At 31.2% G+C, this 15,566-nt stretch overlaps 1 protein-coding gene across 3 annotated transcripts; it reads left to right on the forward strand.

The window, feature by feature from the left end:
* The first annotated feature begins 968 nt into the window (after positions 1–968).
* Positions 969–7,609, forward strand: LOC114946035 (cytochrome P450 4g15-like). Of its 3 annotated transcripts, none has more exons than XM_085483571.1 (9): positions 1,041–1,108; positions 3,685–3,916; positions 4,051–4,264; positions 4,594–4,890; positions 4,982–5,396; positions 5,591–5,659; positions 5,880–6,048; positions 6,170–6,344; positions 6,490–7,609. In XM_085483571.1, exons 2-9 carry the CDS (start codon positions 3,787–3,789, stop codon positions 6,674–6,676), a joined length of 1,656 nt encoding a protein of 551 aa, XP_085339697.1. In that variant the 5' UTR covers positions 1,041–1,108; positions 3,685–3,786; the 3' UTR covers positions 6,677–7,609. The 3 variants fall into 3 exon arrangements, with proteins under 3 accessions (XP_085339698.1, XP_085339697.1, XP_029178250.2); XM_029322417.2 differs by lacking the exon at positions 1,041–1,108 and adding an exon at positions 3,479–3,662 and having other exon boundaries at positions 3,721–3,916; XM_085483572.1 differs by lacking the exons at positions 3,685–3,916; positions 4,051–4,264 and having other exon boundaries at positions 969–1,108.
* The last annotated feature ends 7,957 nt before the right edge of the window (positions 7,610–15,566 follow it).

Here is a 15,566-nt window from a genome sequence, read left to right on the forward strand (position 1 = left end):
AATTTTTCATAGGATTCTACATGAGTTTGCAACGGTTAATTTTTCATAGGATTCTACATAGGTTTGCAATGGGTACGATTCTACATGGGTTTGCAATGGTTAATTTTGCCTAGGATTCTACATGGGTTTGCAATGATTAATTTTTCATAGGATTCTACATGGGTTTGCAATAAGATAGGATTCTACATGGGTTTGCAATGGATAATTTTTGTTAATGGCGTGCCCTTAACTGGTCGCCTTTTTTTACCTTTTTTTAAAGTACGTGTAACACGATACTACTATGTATGCGTGGTCGATGATAATGATGACGGGGACGTTTCTTAGTAGAAATTTTTCATATTTCGACTTTGCATTTATATATCTCTGCTTACAAATCACGTAGAGCAGAAATAAAGACACTTTTATTATATAATTCGAACTCAATCTATTGATTAAGTCTAGTATAAACTCAATTGCTTCAGCCATTATTGAGGATTCGAAATATTATAAAGACTCAAATGTCCGACTCGCGTTAAGATACACGGTGTCTCCGCTACGCCCTTAACTGGTCGTGAGACACTACCGTGTCTCTTGATTTTCACATAGATGTTCTGGATTGCTCCTCCCGTTAAGAACCTGGATACCGCCGTAAAATGTTCCTTCCCTCACAGAGATTCCGACCAGAGACGGGGATGACCACTCTCTCGCGAGAGGCGAGAGAGCCCCGGAAACAAAAGGCGCGGGAGATACTCTGCCTCGAGCCTCCGCAGATCCGGATACACAAAATTTCACCATCGATCAAACAATCGATCTGGCGGATTTTTGGGAGGAACCGCAAAGAGGTGCGCTCTTATGAGTCTTCCCGACGACCAATGTAGAGGAACAGCGGAACTCAATGCAGAGGAAAAGAGGAACGGCGAGAGAAAATTTGCATTAAGCAAATTCGCAGGGCCCCGCAGGGCACCCGGCGGCCCTGCCAAGATAAGGAGCGCCACGGGTGGAAAATGCCCAAATTCATTATCGGCGTGATTCCGACAGGCCTCTTGCTCGTCACTGTCTGGCGGAGCGTGGTCGAGAGCAGAGGTTCCTGCGCGCGGATGCCGAAGCATCAGAGGACCCAACGATACCGGTGAGACGAACGGCCCTATATACTTTGTAAAGCCGCTAAATTCTTTTTTTTGTGAGTACCGTATTCGGGAGAGAAGCGTGTCACGGCCGCGGCCGGTTATTAGATTCACCGGTGTAATTTCGTGATATTTCGGGAGGTTCGATTTAGAGTTTCGTTCCGCGTAGAATTTATCCCGGCGCCCGGCCGACCGCGTGCTCTCTCCCGCGCGTATATTAAGAGAGGCTCTCTCTCCCGCGGATACGCCGACAGTCGCCGCGATTTTGGTCACATTAATGTAACATCAAAGTATCGTCTCGTAATTACTGTGTTGTTTTCGTCTATTAGGATTTCTATATCGGAGAAGGGAAAATTGTCTAGAGTCACGCATAAGAAGTTGCATAATCTTTCTCGCGCATATCATCATTCGCGCATTTTTCGGATTCGTTGTAATATTGTGCGAGGGCGTGATCGATCTCAAAGGAAGGCGCGCGGGACCTACTCGAGTTTCCGGAACTTTTGTACTGCCTAGAATCATCAGAATGAATTACGTCACACGGACCTTATTAAGTCCCGTGCGTTAATAATTATTCGGCACGTAGGCGTGCGAACTGACTTTCGGACTTCCGGGTCCCGCGTGTCGCCCGATATCATCGCGTCGGGTCGTCTCAAAGGCGTGGAACAATAACAACGCGCCGCGTCTCGGCCGTAAATACGCGGCATTATATTGTTCGAATCGAATTACGGCCTCGCTTATTTGTATTTCGGCGTCACTAATAGGAGTTCACTCCATAGTATATCGAAAGAATATTGATTTTTCTTTCTTGACCTAACATTTTACTCAAGCTTTTATACAATTATTTTTCTGTCTATCTTCGTTCATCATTGTTCAAATATATTTAATGCTTGTTACATTTGAGCGATTTCAAATAGCCTCTCTCGAATTCCGTCCTCTCTCCCGTCCTCTCTCCCCCCTCTACCCCCTGACGATCTGAGCGAGTCGATTATCGCCGTCGCGGAAATTTTCGGGATAATTTACTGATTATAAAGGTCATCTGTCGATTTGTAAATTTTCAGAGTGGCGCGAATCTCGCGCCCAATTAAGCATATTTTTCGTGTTTTCGCGAATTTCCCGCTTTCCGCGCCGAAGGTGTGCCGTCGGCCACTTACATCGGCCCTATTTCTCGGATCCTTATCGATCCGACGGACTAATATCAAAACAACGGTTACAATATATATATATATATATATATATATATATTGTAACCGTTGTTTTGATATTAGTCCGTCGGATCGATATATATATATTGTAACCGTTGTTTTGATATTAGTCCGTCGGATCGATATATATATATATATATATATATATATATATATATATATATATATATATATATATATTGTACATTGTATATATATATATATATATATATATACATTGTATATATATATATATATTTGTTACGATATATATATATATATATATATATATATATATATATATATATATATATATTGTAACCGTTGTTTTGATATTAGTCCGTCGGATCGATAAGGATCCGAGAAATAGGGCCGATGTAAGTGGCCGACGGCACACCTTCGGCGCGGAAAGCGGGAAATTCGCGAAAACACGAAAAATATGCTTAATTGGGCGCGAGATTCGCGCCACTCTGAAAATTTACAAATCGACAGATGACCTTTATAATCAGTAAATTATCCCGAAAATTTCCGCGACGGCGATAATCGACTCGCTCAGATCGTCAGGGGGTAGAGGGGGGAGAGAGGACGGGAGAGAGGACGGAATTCGAGAGAGGCTATTTGAAATCGCTCAAATGTAACAAGCATTAAATATATTTGAACAATGATGAACGAAGATAGACAGAAAAATAATTGTATAAAAGCTTGAGTAAAATGTTAGGTCAAGAAAGAAAAATCAATATTCTTTCGATATACTATGGAGTGAACTCCGTATTAGTGACGCCGAAATACAAATAAGCGAGGCCGTAATTCGATTCGAACAATATAATGCCGCGTATTTACGGCCGAGACGCGGCGCGTTGTTATTGTTCCGCGCCTTTGAGACGACCCGACGCGATGATATCGGGCGACACGCGGGACCCGGAAGTCCGAAAGTCAGTTCGCACGCCTACGTGCCGAATAATTATTAACGCACGGGACTTAATAAGGTCCGTGCGACGTAATTCATTCTGATGATTCTAGGCAGTACAAAAGTTAACGAATATATATATATATATATATATATATATATATATATATATATATATTCGTATATATATATATATATTCGTATATATATATATATATATATTCGTATATATATATATATTCGTATATATATATATATATTCGTATAACTTCCCGAAAGTAATACTTTATTACAGTCATCGAGTGTTACTCTTCGACAACTATTGTCACATATCGTTGCAAATAAATTAAACGTATAAAAACTGCTGTTGTACAAGCTGCAAAACTCTTTGATACATTTATGATTGCCGATAAGAAATAAAATATTTTATATTAAAAAACTATAAAAGAAATTTTTTTATAATATCCTAAAGTGAGTATATTACTTATTATAGCGTTATACGAAAAATAACATATCACCGTTATCGCAGAACAAAATTGTAATACGATATCGTAAGACACAGTAATATCGTAGAATAAAATAATTTATCACCACAATGAGTACGACAACATTGTATTTTAACGATACAACTTATTGGCTTCTGACCGCACTTGCCGTAACGTTAATTGCATTGTACTATTTCATTGAGCATTCTAGAGCAGTTCGTCTCATTAAAAAAATACCAGGTATGTATTCTACAAAAATTAAACTTCTTAATTTAAAAAGCAATAATATTTTTTCTTTTCTCGTTACTCAATAAAAATTTTTAGGTGAATTATTATTTTATCTAATATTAATTTAAAATATTCTTTATCACAAGGTCCACCATCCTTACCTATCATAGGCCACCTACTAATACCTCTTGCAAAGTCTCCAGAAGATATATTTAATATAACTTTGAAATATCGTGATATATATGGATTAGTAGCAGGCCTATATATTGGACATAAAGTAGCAGTCTTTCTGGCAGATCCACAAGATATTGAAATAATTTTAAGTAATCCTGCGCATAATGAGAAAGCTGTGGAATATGAGTAAAAAAAATCAAAAAATTCTACATCTATTATATTGCTTTTATATATTATATACAATAAAATTAATATATTATATAATATTAAGAATATTACTCGGCTCTCGAAATCAACATGTAATTTTATAGTAGCCTAACGCAATGTCTTTTGCGTCGATAATTAGTGAAAAAATTAATTTTTGCAATAACATCGCGTTAAGCTCCTACAGCCGACATATTTATAAAATTATATATTATTTCATGCTTGAAGTACTTCACGTAGTACAATATTACGTAAAGCAATATTAAGAGACAGATATCAATAGTTTCAAATCTTTCTTCTCCTTATTACAGATTCTTCGAACCATGGCTTGGAGATGGTTTGCTTATCACAAAAGGTGATAAGTGGCACAGACATAGAAAAATAATAGCGCTCACATTTCACATGAGTATTTTAAAGACATTTGTACCTCTGTTTTATGAGAATAGTATAGATCTCGTGAGACGGCTTCGCAATGAAGTTGGAAAAGAATTCGACTGTCATGATTATCTATCAGCTGTAACGGTTGATATTTTAACAGAAACTGCAATGGGAGTTAAAAGAGAAAAAAGGCAAAACACTGGATACGATTATGCCATGGCAGTGATGAAGTAGATATTGTTTTTTGTCTTAAAATTATAATATTATATTATTGAATTTTTATATATAAAAAAAGAATTCAATATAATTCAAATATTGTAGAATGAGCGATATTGTACATCGAAGGCAATATAATGTTATATTACGTTCTGAGTTACTTTTTAAATTTACCAAGCTTGCGAAGAAGCAAAAGAAAATGCTCAATATTATTCATACGCTGATAAATCATGTTATTAAAGAAAAATCGAAGAATATAGAAGAGAAAAATCAACAGCAAAAGAAAGTGCAAAATGAAGACAACAAACTTATGGAAAGCGTAAATGCGATCAAAAATGAAGGAAATGACCAAAATAATGATGCTAAATATAAACTGCATTATGTCAGAGATGATATCGATGAAAACGATATAAATGAAAAAAAACGACTTGCGTTCCTAGATACGATGATGGAATTGAAAAATGTTGGACAGATAACTGACGAGGAAATTTGGGAGGAAGTAAACACTATCATGTTTGAAGTACGCGTACTGCATTTTAATTACAATAATAATCTCAATTGTATAATGAATTTTCTAACTGACGTATTAAATTTTATAATAAAAAGTTTCCTTTCACTTTCTTTTTTTAAAAAATTTGGTGTATTGTAAGCTATGCTATTGTAAGTTATATTATTTGATGCATTGTTAGAAAACCAATTAGTGATTTATTACAGGGTCATGATACCACAGCAGCTGGCTCAAGTTTTGCACTATGCGCCTTAGGATGTCATCAAGATATTCAGGTAAATTTATTTGCAATTTAGTATTTTTGGAAAGAAATCTTTAAAATTCTTTATCTTTTTATACTCAATTTTTTCTTATTTTTTCACTAAATCTTATATAGTCATTGCAGTTGTGTGACATTTACTTTCTGTTAAAATTATGGATGATATTTGATTTCAATATTAATCGCAAGTCCATCTTCTTTTCTGTCCTTTCAACTTGATAATTTTTACTATGCAGGCTCGCGTGTATGAAGAATTGGATACAATTTTCGGCGACAGCGACAGACAATGCACTTTTCAAGACACTTTGGAAATGAAATATCTCGAAAGAGTTATTTTGGAAACTCTGAGACTTTTTCCACCGGTACCTGTCATTGCCAGAAAACTTAACGAAGAAGTAAAGATAGGTAAGTATACCTGATACACAACAATAATATGGATAATTATAAATTTTTTTATTATTTATTTTAGAAACTTACTTATGTAGAATTTGAAAGACTAAAATAGTTAATTTTTATGAAACAACAGTTACAGGTGATTATATTCTTCCAAAAGGTGCCACGGCAATAATAGCACAATTCGCAGCGCATCGTTCGGACAAATATTATCCGAATCCAACAGTTTTTAATCCAGATAATTTCCTACCGGAAAAAATGCAAAAAAGACATTACTATGCTTTTATTCCTTTCAGTGCTGGACCAAGGTATTTAATAGATGAAAGTCTTCGATACAGAAAATTATATACTTAAATTCATTTTTTATACTATATTACAAACATTTTGCAACAAACTTTTTTATGAAAATAACACAACACGTTGTCATATTTGACATTAAAAAATTTTGTTAAGGTCCTGCGTGGGGCGAAAATATGCTATGCTAAAATTGAAAGTCCTGTTGTCGACGATACTAAGAAATTATCGTGTCATTTCTGATGTGCCAGAAAAAGATTTCGTTTTACGCGCCGATATTATTCTAAAAAGGCATGACGGATTCAAGATCAAGATCGAGCCACGCAAACCAGTATCTTTGATTTAATTCAGGAAAACGGTGAAAGAATTTAATTCTCGTGCAAACGCGAGTAAGAGTTATACTATATAAGTTTGAAAATTATATTTTTTATATATTATACAATTATACATTTCGGGAGCGGGTATTTTTTTTAAAGGGCAATAATTCTGATTATAATATTTTTTCAGCACAATATTTTGATATAATGATATATTTAAAAAATTATATTTATTATATTTAAAATATATTTTATAAAATATATATATATATATATGTATGGTATATGTATAAAACGTATATTTACATGTATATATAATTTATTGTATTTAATTTATTATATATTTCAAAAAATATCTACATCTTATCGTTTATCTTATGCGAATGTTTGCATTCGTGTACGTATATGTTTAAAAGAAAAAAATTATCAAATATTAAAATCGAATATTGCCATTTCTATTTGAAACACATCCTGTTTACATTTTCGTGTTTATTGGTACATTTATAAATTTCTGCTGAAAAGAGTTTAGGTCAAAAATTTAATGGACTGTTCTAATGCTTTCAAAGTTGATAAAATTGAATATTGGCATGCTCGATTAAATTTAAATCAAAGCTCGATTGCTGGATGATAATTTAAACGCGCATTATAAATAGTACAAATAATATTCTCATTCGAAAATTATGAATGGACGAGACATATGACCTCGAAATTTGTATTGACGTCAATTCCAACGTCAATTTAGGTGATGAAATGATAATTGAAACTATAGATATGTAAGTATTGAGATATATTCACCCAAATCATTAAAGAATGACCATAAAGAAGCGGTAACCGGTCTATTGCAATTCTGATGATGTCTTTCACCACTATGACGCCACTTTTGTGTTATGGCGCCATACTTGTGGTAAATTCATGTATTTTATATACACATTAAAGATGCAAGATATAATTTCCATACAAAACCAACGACATATTTTATGAGCTACCTATCCTAACGTTAATTACATTGTATTATTACGTCGAGTGTTCTAGAGCAATTTGCTTTGTGAAAAAGCTTCCATGTAAGTATTCAACAAAAATTAATTTTTTAATTTGATAAGTAATAATATTTCTTTGTTATAAAATAAGAATCGATTTTCAAGTTATATATTTCACTTAATATTTAACATTTGATTTAACATTAAACTCCTTTGATTCAGGTCCACCACATGTACCTATATTACGTCACGCATTAATCACTTTTAGACTGTCTCCAGAGATCACAGTATCCAAAACCATGGAATATCTCAATACATACGGATTAGTATTAGGCGGATATTTGGGAACGAGAGTAATCATTTTTCTGTTAGATCCACAGGATATTGAAATAATTTAGAGTAACCCTGCACACATCTACAAATACTGTGGAATACGAGTAAGAAATCAAATAATCAAAAATCTACATATTATAATGTTTTTATAAAATTAATATAGTTATATAATTTCACGCTGAGTGATTTTTAGTATTATTACATTAAATAAAGGAGAGATTTCGACCATGGCTCGGAGAGGGTTTGCTTATCACAACTGGCGATAAATAGCTAAGACATAGAAAAGTGATAGCGCCTACATTCCACACGAGTATTTTGAAGACGTTTGTACCTTTGTTTTATGAGAATAGCATGGATCTTGTGAGACGACTTCGCGATAAAGTTGGAAAAGAGTTCGACTGTCACGATTATCTATCAGATGTAACAGTTGACATTTTAACTGAAACTGCGATGGGAATCAAAAGAGAAAAGAGGCAAAGCACTGGATATGATTATGCCGTAGCCGTGATGAAGTAGATATTTAACGTATAAGACGGGCAACAAGAGCCAAATCGCGGATGACAATGCGTTATCCTAACGAAACTAAATAATTTTTCGTTAGAATTAAATACCGGTGCACAAGGCACCAAATTTTTACTTGGACACGGCCAAGATTTTAAATATGAAATAATCTCATATTTTGAGATTTAATTTCAATACCCCTTTTTTAACCCCCCTACGGAAAATACGCGCTGCTAAGTTTCAAAATTACAATGCACCTTAAAGTAACATTAATTAATTTAAACACAAAACATATTTTAACTGTAATGAGTTTAAAAGTAACAATTTAATTTTAATATTGTTAGAATATTATTTAGCAGCGCTCCCAGTTTTTTTAACTAAAATTTTTTTATTTCTTTTTCACATGGCGCATGGACTTGGCATCTTGTTTATCTTTTTTTTTAAAAGATAAGTTTTTTTATGGTACGATTCTACATTTGCAAATTTAAATTTTTACTAATTCATTATACGACTCTATATATGTCTGCAACTTTAATTTTCCACTGGTACAAGTTTCTACTTTCACTTGGCGCAATTTTTTTTTTATTTCATTACTTTTGTTACGATTGTACATGGGTTTATAATCGATAATTTTTCATACAATTCTATTGTACATGGGTTTGCAATGTAGGATTCTACATAAGTTTGCAATGGATAATTTTTAATACAATTCTACATGGGTTTGCAATGGTTAATTTTTCATAGGATTCTACATGAGTTTGCAATGGTTAATTTTTCATAGGATTCTACATAGGTTTGCAATGGGTACGATTCTACACGGGTTTGCAATGGTTAATTTTGCCTAGGATTCTACATGGGTTTGCAATGATTAATTTTTCATAGGATTCTACATGGGTTTGCAATAGGATAGGATTCTACATGGGTTTGCAATGGATAATTTTTGTTAATGGCGTGCCTTTAACTGGTCGCCTTTTTTTACCTTTTTTTAAAGGTGATATTATATACTGTACGTACATTCATAGTATGAATATAGAATATTCGTATAATATCATGTGCTGTCTGGGAAGTGATTAATTGGCGTAGTGATAAATTTCTACAAGAGAATAAGGAGCCTTTAAATTCTTAATGTAAAAAATTTCAAGTAATTTTCTTTAATAAAATTTAATTAAAAAATTTAATTAAAAAATTTTTGAACATTGTGTTAAATCACATTTAAAATTGTGATTATTTCAATAAAAAAACATTTTGTGTAAAAAATATATTTTTTATATTTAATAAATTTTATATATATATATGCATATGTAAAATATTCTCTCTCTCTCTCTCTCTCTCTCTCACACACACACACACACACACACAACGGGGGCCAAATCTCTCAAATTGGTTTCAAGATCAATTAGCCTGGATTCGCACCAGGGGCAAAGTCTGTTGGTAATGTCAAACGAATTTAGCCTGGACTTGCACCAGGGGCAAAGTCTTTTGGTCAAGTCTACGAAATTTAGCACGGACTCGAACCAGGGGCAAAGTGTGTCGGTAAGGGGCAAAGTCTATCGCACGAAGATGGCGGTCTCTTCTTTAGGCAGGCCTTTGGCGATCTGTCTATTAATCTGTGGTCGTACTAAAAAAAAAAAAAAAAAATTGGCCCTGCGAGGTCTCGAACTCATCTCCTTTAACAGCTACGTGTTACTGGCGCTCATCTCTGCACATAGCACGGAATCGAACCACGTACCGTGCACATAGCCTGTTACCACTCGGGAGCATCGTGCACATGGCTACGTAGTTCAATGTGCACGTTTTGTGCACATAGAGGCGCTTTGAATTCCGGTGATTTAGTTGCTTATATCATATACATATATAATTTTCAATTTTCAATTGTATTTATAATAATTTTATTTGATCAAAAACTTATGCATATTTTTCTTATAATATTTCTCTTACATTAAGATTAATTTTTTTGAATTCATATATTAAAAGATTTGCTTCATGGATTAATCTCAGGATGATTTATCATTCAAGTGATTAAATAATGCACAATAAACCATTTCAATTAACAATTGAAGGAAGCGGAAAATTTATGTATAAAATGTAATTACAGTTGCTTATATCATATACATATATAATTTTCAATTTTTAATTGTATTTATAATAATTTTATTGAAAAAAAAACTTATGCAAATTTTTTTATAATATTTCTCTTACATTAAGATTAATTTTTTTGTTTGAATTCATATATTAAAAAATTTGTTTCATGGATTAATCTCAGGATGATTTATCATTCAAGTGATTAAATAATGCACAATAAACCATTTCAATTTACAATTGAAGGAAGCGGAAAATTTATGTATAAAATGTAATTACAGTTGCTTATATCATATACATATATAATTTTCAATTTTTAATTGTATTTATAATAATTTTATTGAAAAAAAAACTTATGCAAATTTTTTTATAATATTTCTCTTACATTAAGATTAATTTTTTTGTTTGAATTCATATATTAAAAAATTTGTTTCATGGATTAATCTCAGGATGATTTATCATTCAAGTGATTAAATAATGCACAATAAACCATTTCAATTAACAATTGAAGGAAGCGGAAAATTTATGTATAAAATGTAATTACAGTTGCTTATATCATATACATATATAATTTTCAATTTTTAATTGTATTTATAATAATTTTATTTGATCAAAAACTTTTGCATATTTTTTTATAATATTTCTCTTAAATTAAGATTAATTTTTTTGTTTGAATTCATATATTAAAAAATTTGCTTCATGGATTAATCTCAGAATGATTTATCATTCAAGTGATTAAATAATGCACAATAAACCATTTCAATTAACAATTGAAGGAAACGGAAAATTTATCCAGTCCGGAATTCATCGTCGTTTTGTGTGCGAAATGTGTATATATGTCTGCGAAAGATTTCTCGCTCTTTTATTTTCACCCCAATCCCTATTATGTGTGTAAGAGATTTCGGAACTCTTTGCTAAAATAATTAAAATTAAAAGTCAAATATAATTTTTGAACACTTTTATATTATTAAAAATATATAATTCGACTCTCGAAATATATTAATTCATTATAAAACGTATACGTGATATTATTTTTCTCATATAAAAATGACTAGAATAAATTAAATTAATTATTAAAAAACTAAAAAGTAATTAAACGACTTAGACTTAGATGATAATAATAATGAAACATTTTATTAAAAAAAGATTCAATAACTAGTAGGTCAGGTTATAATTTTTTATTTATTTATTTATAACATTATGAGCTATTAAGCTCATCATCTCGTTTGCTTTCTGTCTTGCTTTCATTCGGCAAGTCACAAACGATATATGATACTCGTATGTTCCTACTTCAACTCTCGAGAATCTGAAACAAACGAAACTCGTGTCCAATATACAGGGTGTCCGGTAACTAACAGACCAATGATTACAAATGGATTCTTTGGTCAATTTGGGAACGATTTTTCCTCAGCGAAAATGTCGAAAAAGGTCATCATTTTTTACAACTTTCCAATCTTTGTCATTATGTATCTTTATAACTAAGTCTTAAATTAAAATTTTATTATAGTAAACTCTACCTGAAATTAACTGAAGAATGTAATTATGTTAGACTTTTAACTCCAAAACGTTTAGTTTTCAAAAAACCTATTTTTTCAATCGCTTATAACTCGAAAATTATTGACTTCTCAACATTTTTGCTAAGGAAAAATCGTCTCCAAATTGGCCAGAGAATCCGCCCTTAATCATTGGTCCGTTAGTTACCGGACACCTTGTATATATTATATGTATAAAAGTGTATAGCACGTCAGAAGCTTGTGAGCTTACAGCGATAAGTAAAAACATTTGCGTATTTATTTCATTGCGTTTATTTGTTTAAACGCGCGCTTTAATTTTTCCAACGTTTTTGCCTGTTTATATTTTAAAGGTCCTCTCTTCTAAAAATCTTGTTTTAAAGATCCTCTCCGCGAGCAAAATTCGAAAACATAAATTATTTAATATTTTTACTTTATTATTTGTAAATCCTCGGTAATTTCAAAATTTTTCTATTTGAAAATTATTAATTTTCTATTGCCAATTAATTTTATCACAGACTTTACTCTTACTCCCATTGCACTTTCGTTTGCGGTTTTCAGTATACGATTTTTTATCGTAGTTACTGAAAATTATTATTGTGAATTATACTTGTGCAGTGATTTGAAGAATTTACAATTTCGTTGAAATTGTTGATTTTTCAAAAAAATTACGAGATTCGCGGAAATTGCGTGCTTTCTTGGCATTTTCCGTTCGCGGCAGGCGGTTTATTTTTGATTGTTGCAAGTGTTTTTGTTTTTTTTTTTTTTATTAAAATAGATAATAATAATGTAAAATAAATCACAATATTTGACAGATGTGCATATATATAGAAATTGTAATAATAATAATATTATATCATAAAATTGTATAATAAATTGTTTCAATTTTTTATAGACTGCGATAAAAGATTTTACATTTAGATAAAAAACTGCGGTAAGTAAAAATATAAAATTCTTGAAAACGTAAAAATATTTGAAAACGTAAAAAGGTGAACTTTGAAAAATAAGGAACTTAAAAATTGCACTAATAAATGGGCTATATATATGTGAGCCGTGCGCGGATGTATAAGGTGTGTTATATCGAAATTTAATTAATAGAATTGAGAATTAATCCCAATTTTAAGTCTTACAAATGTCCAAGCTAATTTTTTGTACCTCGTGTACATTTTTGAAAGTTATATCGAAAAATTAAATTTCAATATGCGTCTTACATCTCACATTTCGCATACGGCTCACATATAGCCTATTTATCTCTTATACTTTATTTCAACCCTTATAGAAATTTATTATTAGTAACGCCAATTTATCACTTATTTCGAGTAATTAATCACTTTTATTTCGAATACTTAAATTACTGTATATTATAGTATTTTAAATACTCAAAATAAGTGATTAATTGGCGTAGTGATAAATTTCTACAAGAGAATAAGGAGCCTTTAAATTCTTAATGTAAAAAATTTCAAGTAATTTTCTTTAATAAAATTTAATTAAAAAATTTAATTAAAAAATTTTTGAACACTGTGTTATATCACATTTAAAATCGTGATTATTTCAATAAAAAAACATTTTATGTGTAAAAAATATATTTTTTATATTTAATAAATTTTATATATATATATGCATATATGTAAAATATTCTCTCTCTCTCTTTCTCTCTCTCTCTCTCTCTTTCTCTCTCTCTCTCTCACACACACACACACACACACAACAGGGGCCAAATCTCTCAAATTGGTCTCATGATCAATTAGCCTGGATTCGCACCAGGGGCAAAGTCTGTTGGTAATGTCAAACGAATTTAGCCTGGACTTGCACCAGGGGCAAAGTCTTTTGGTCGAGTCTACGAAATTTAGCACGGACTCGAACCAGGGGCAAAGTCTTTTGGTCAAGTCTACGAAATTTAGCACGGACTCGAACCAGGGGCAAAGTGTGTCGGTAAGGGGCAAAGTCTATCGCATGAAGATGGCGGTCTCTTCTTTAGGCAGGCCTTTGGCGATCTGTCTATTAAGGGTCGGCAGGCGACATGGTGGAGACGCCTATCGGCCGGCCGGGAATTACGGATTCTTATTTTCCAGATATTAGCGAAAATATTGAATGAATCTTATTAAATTTAGGATATTCTTAATCAGTAAACTCATTTGTAGTCCTCTAAAGAGCTATTTTATGAAAAAAAGATAAAAATAAAAATTTTTAATAAACTTGGGGGAATGCACAGCTAGGAACGGGTAAGGTTGGGTTAGCCGCGAGTCCGTATTTTATTTATTATAAATTTTTAAGAGCGAAACTGTAAAATCCGGCCTTTTAGAGGACTGCTTTATTATATAAAGAATATATTAAAAAAAAATTCACGAAGTTATGTCACTTATTTTATGAAATATCTGGACGATAAGATTCTCACTAGATTCATAAGGAGCAGGGGAAATTTCTGTGGTAACATGCTGACTGCTTGACAAGGAGAGAGCATCATTCCATCTTTGTCTCTCTTACATCGCATATGTAGTAGCGTCCATGTAGGTACAAACACTAATACGTGAGCACACGGATGCAAATATTGAGAGATAATGTCAGCAAAAAGGCTATCATATTATTTTTATTTTTTTGTATATGTATGCATATGTAAATAAAGAACAAAAATAAAAACTATTTTAAGATGACATTTTATAATTAATTTTCTATATGTATTTGCATTTTATTAATATGTATTACATTTTTGATATGTTTTTAATTTATAATTTATATAAACATAAGTATGAAATAAAAATTGAAATAGTTCTGAAAATAAGTATATTAATGATAAAATTATTCAAAACAATAAAAAAATTAAATTTAATATTTTTTAGTGTTTGTACCTACATGGACGCTACTACATATGCGATGTAAGAGAGACAAAGATGAAATGATGCTCTCTCCTTGTCAAGCAGTATTAAAAGCCATATTAAAAGCTCTAGCTTCATTCAATTAATAATCCAATATAATAATCAACAATTATTTTTATATAATATATAGTATTTTTAAATATTTTTAAATATTTAAAAATATTTTTTTTAAGATTAATTGAGGAAAAGAATATTTTAAATATAAAAAAATATTTTAAATATTTTTTTTCAATTAATTTTTAAAACAAATTTTTAAAAATATTTTTATATATTCAAATATTTATTATATTATATAAAAATTATTGTGAATTATACTCATTGGAGTAATAATTATTGATTGAAGCTTGTTATGGCACAAACTGAACATCTTGTACATTGTCTGTATAATATTTTACTTATTTATAAAATGTTTTTTATAAATAAATGAAATATTATATATATATAATATATAAGATTATAATATATAAGATTATTGATGTTACATTGTATAACTCTCATTTCTTTCTCTCTGCTACATAAGTACTTATGACGTGAAAGAACTTACGAGTAACGTATGATGGCTCAATGCAAGAATATTTAATCACGTAAAAAACTTGAGTTCAAATATATCAATATCAATTTTTTTATAATATATTGGAATATAGA

The sequence above is a fragment of the Nylanderia fulva genome, unplaced genomic scaffold (assembly GCF_048542155.1).
Source record: "Nylanderia fulva isolate GAGA-0341 unplaced genomic scaffold, ASM4854215v1 Scaffold26, whole genome shotgun sequence".
Classification (NCBI taxonomy): Eukaryota; Metazoa; Arthropoda; class Insecta; order Hymenoptera; family Formicidae; genus Nylanderia; species Nylanderia fulva.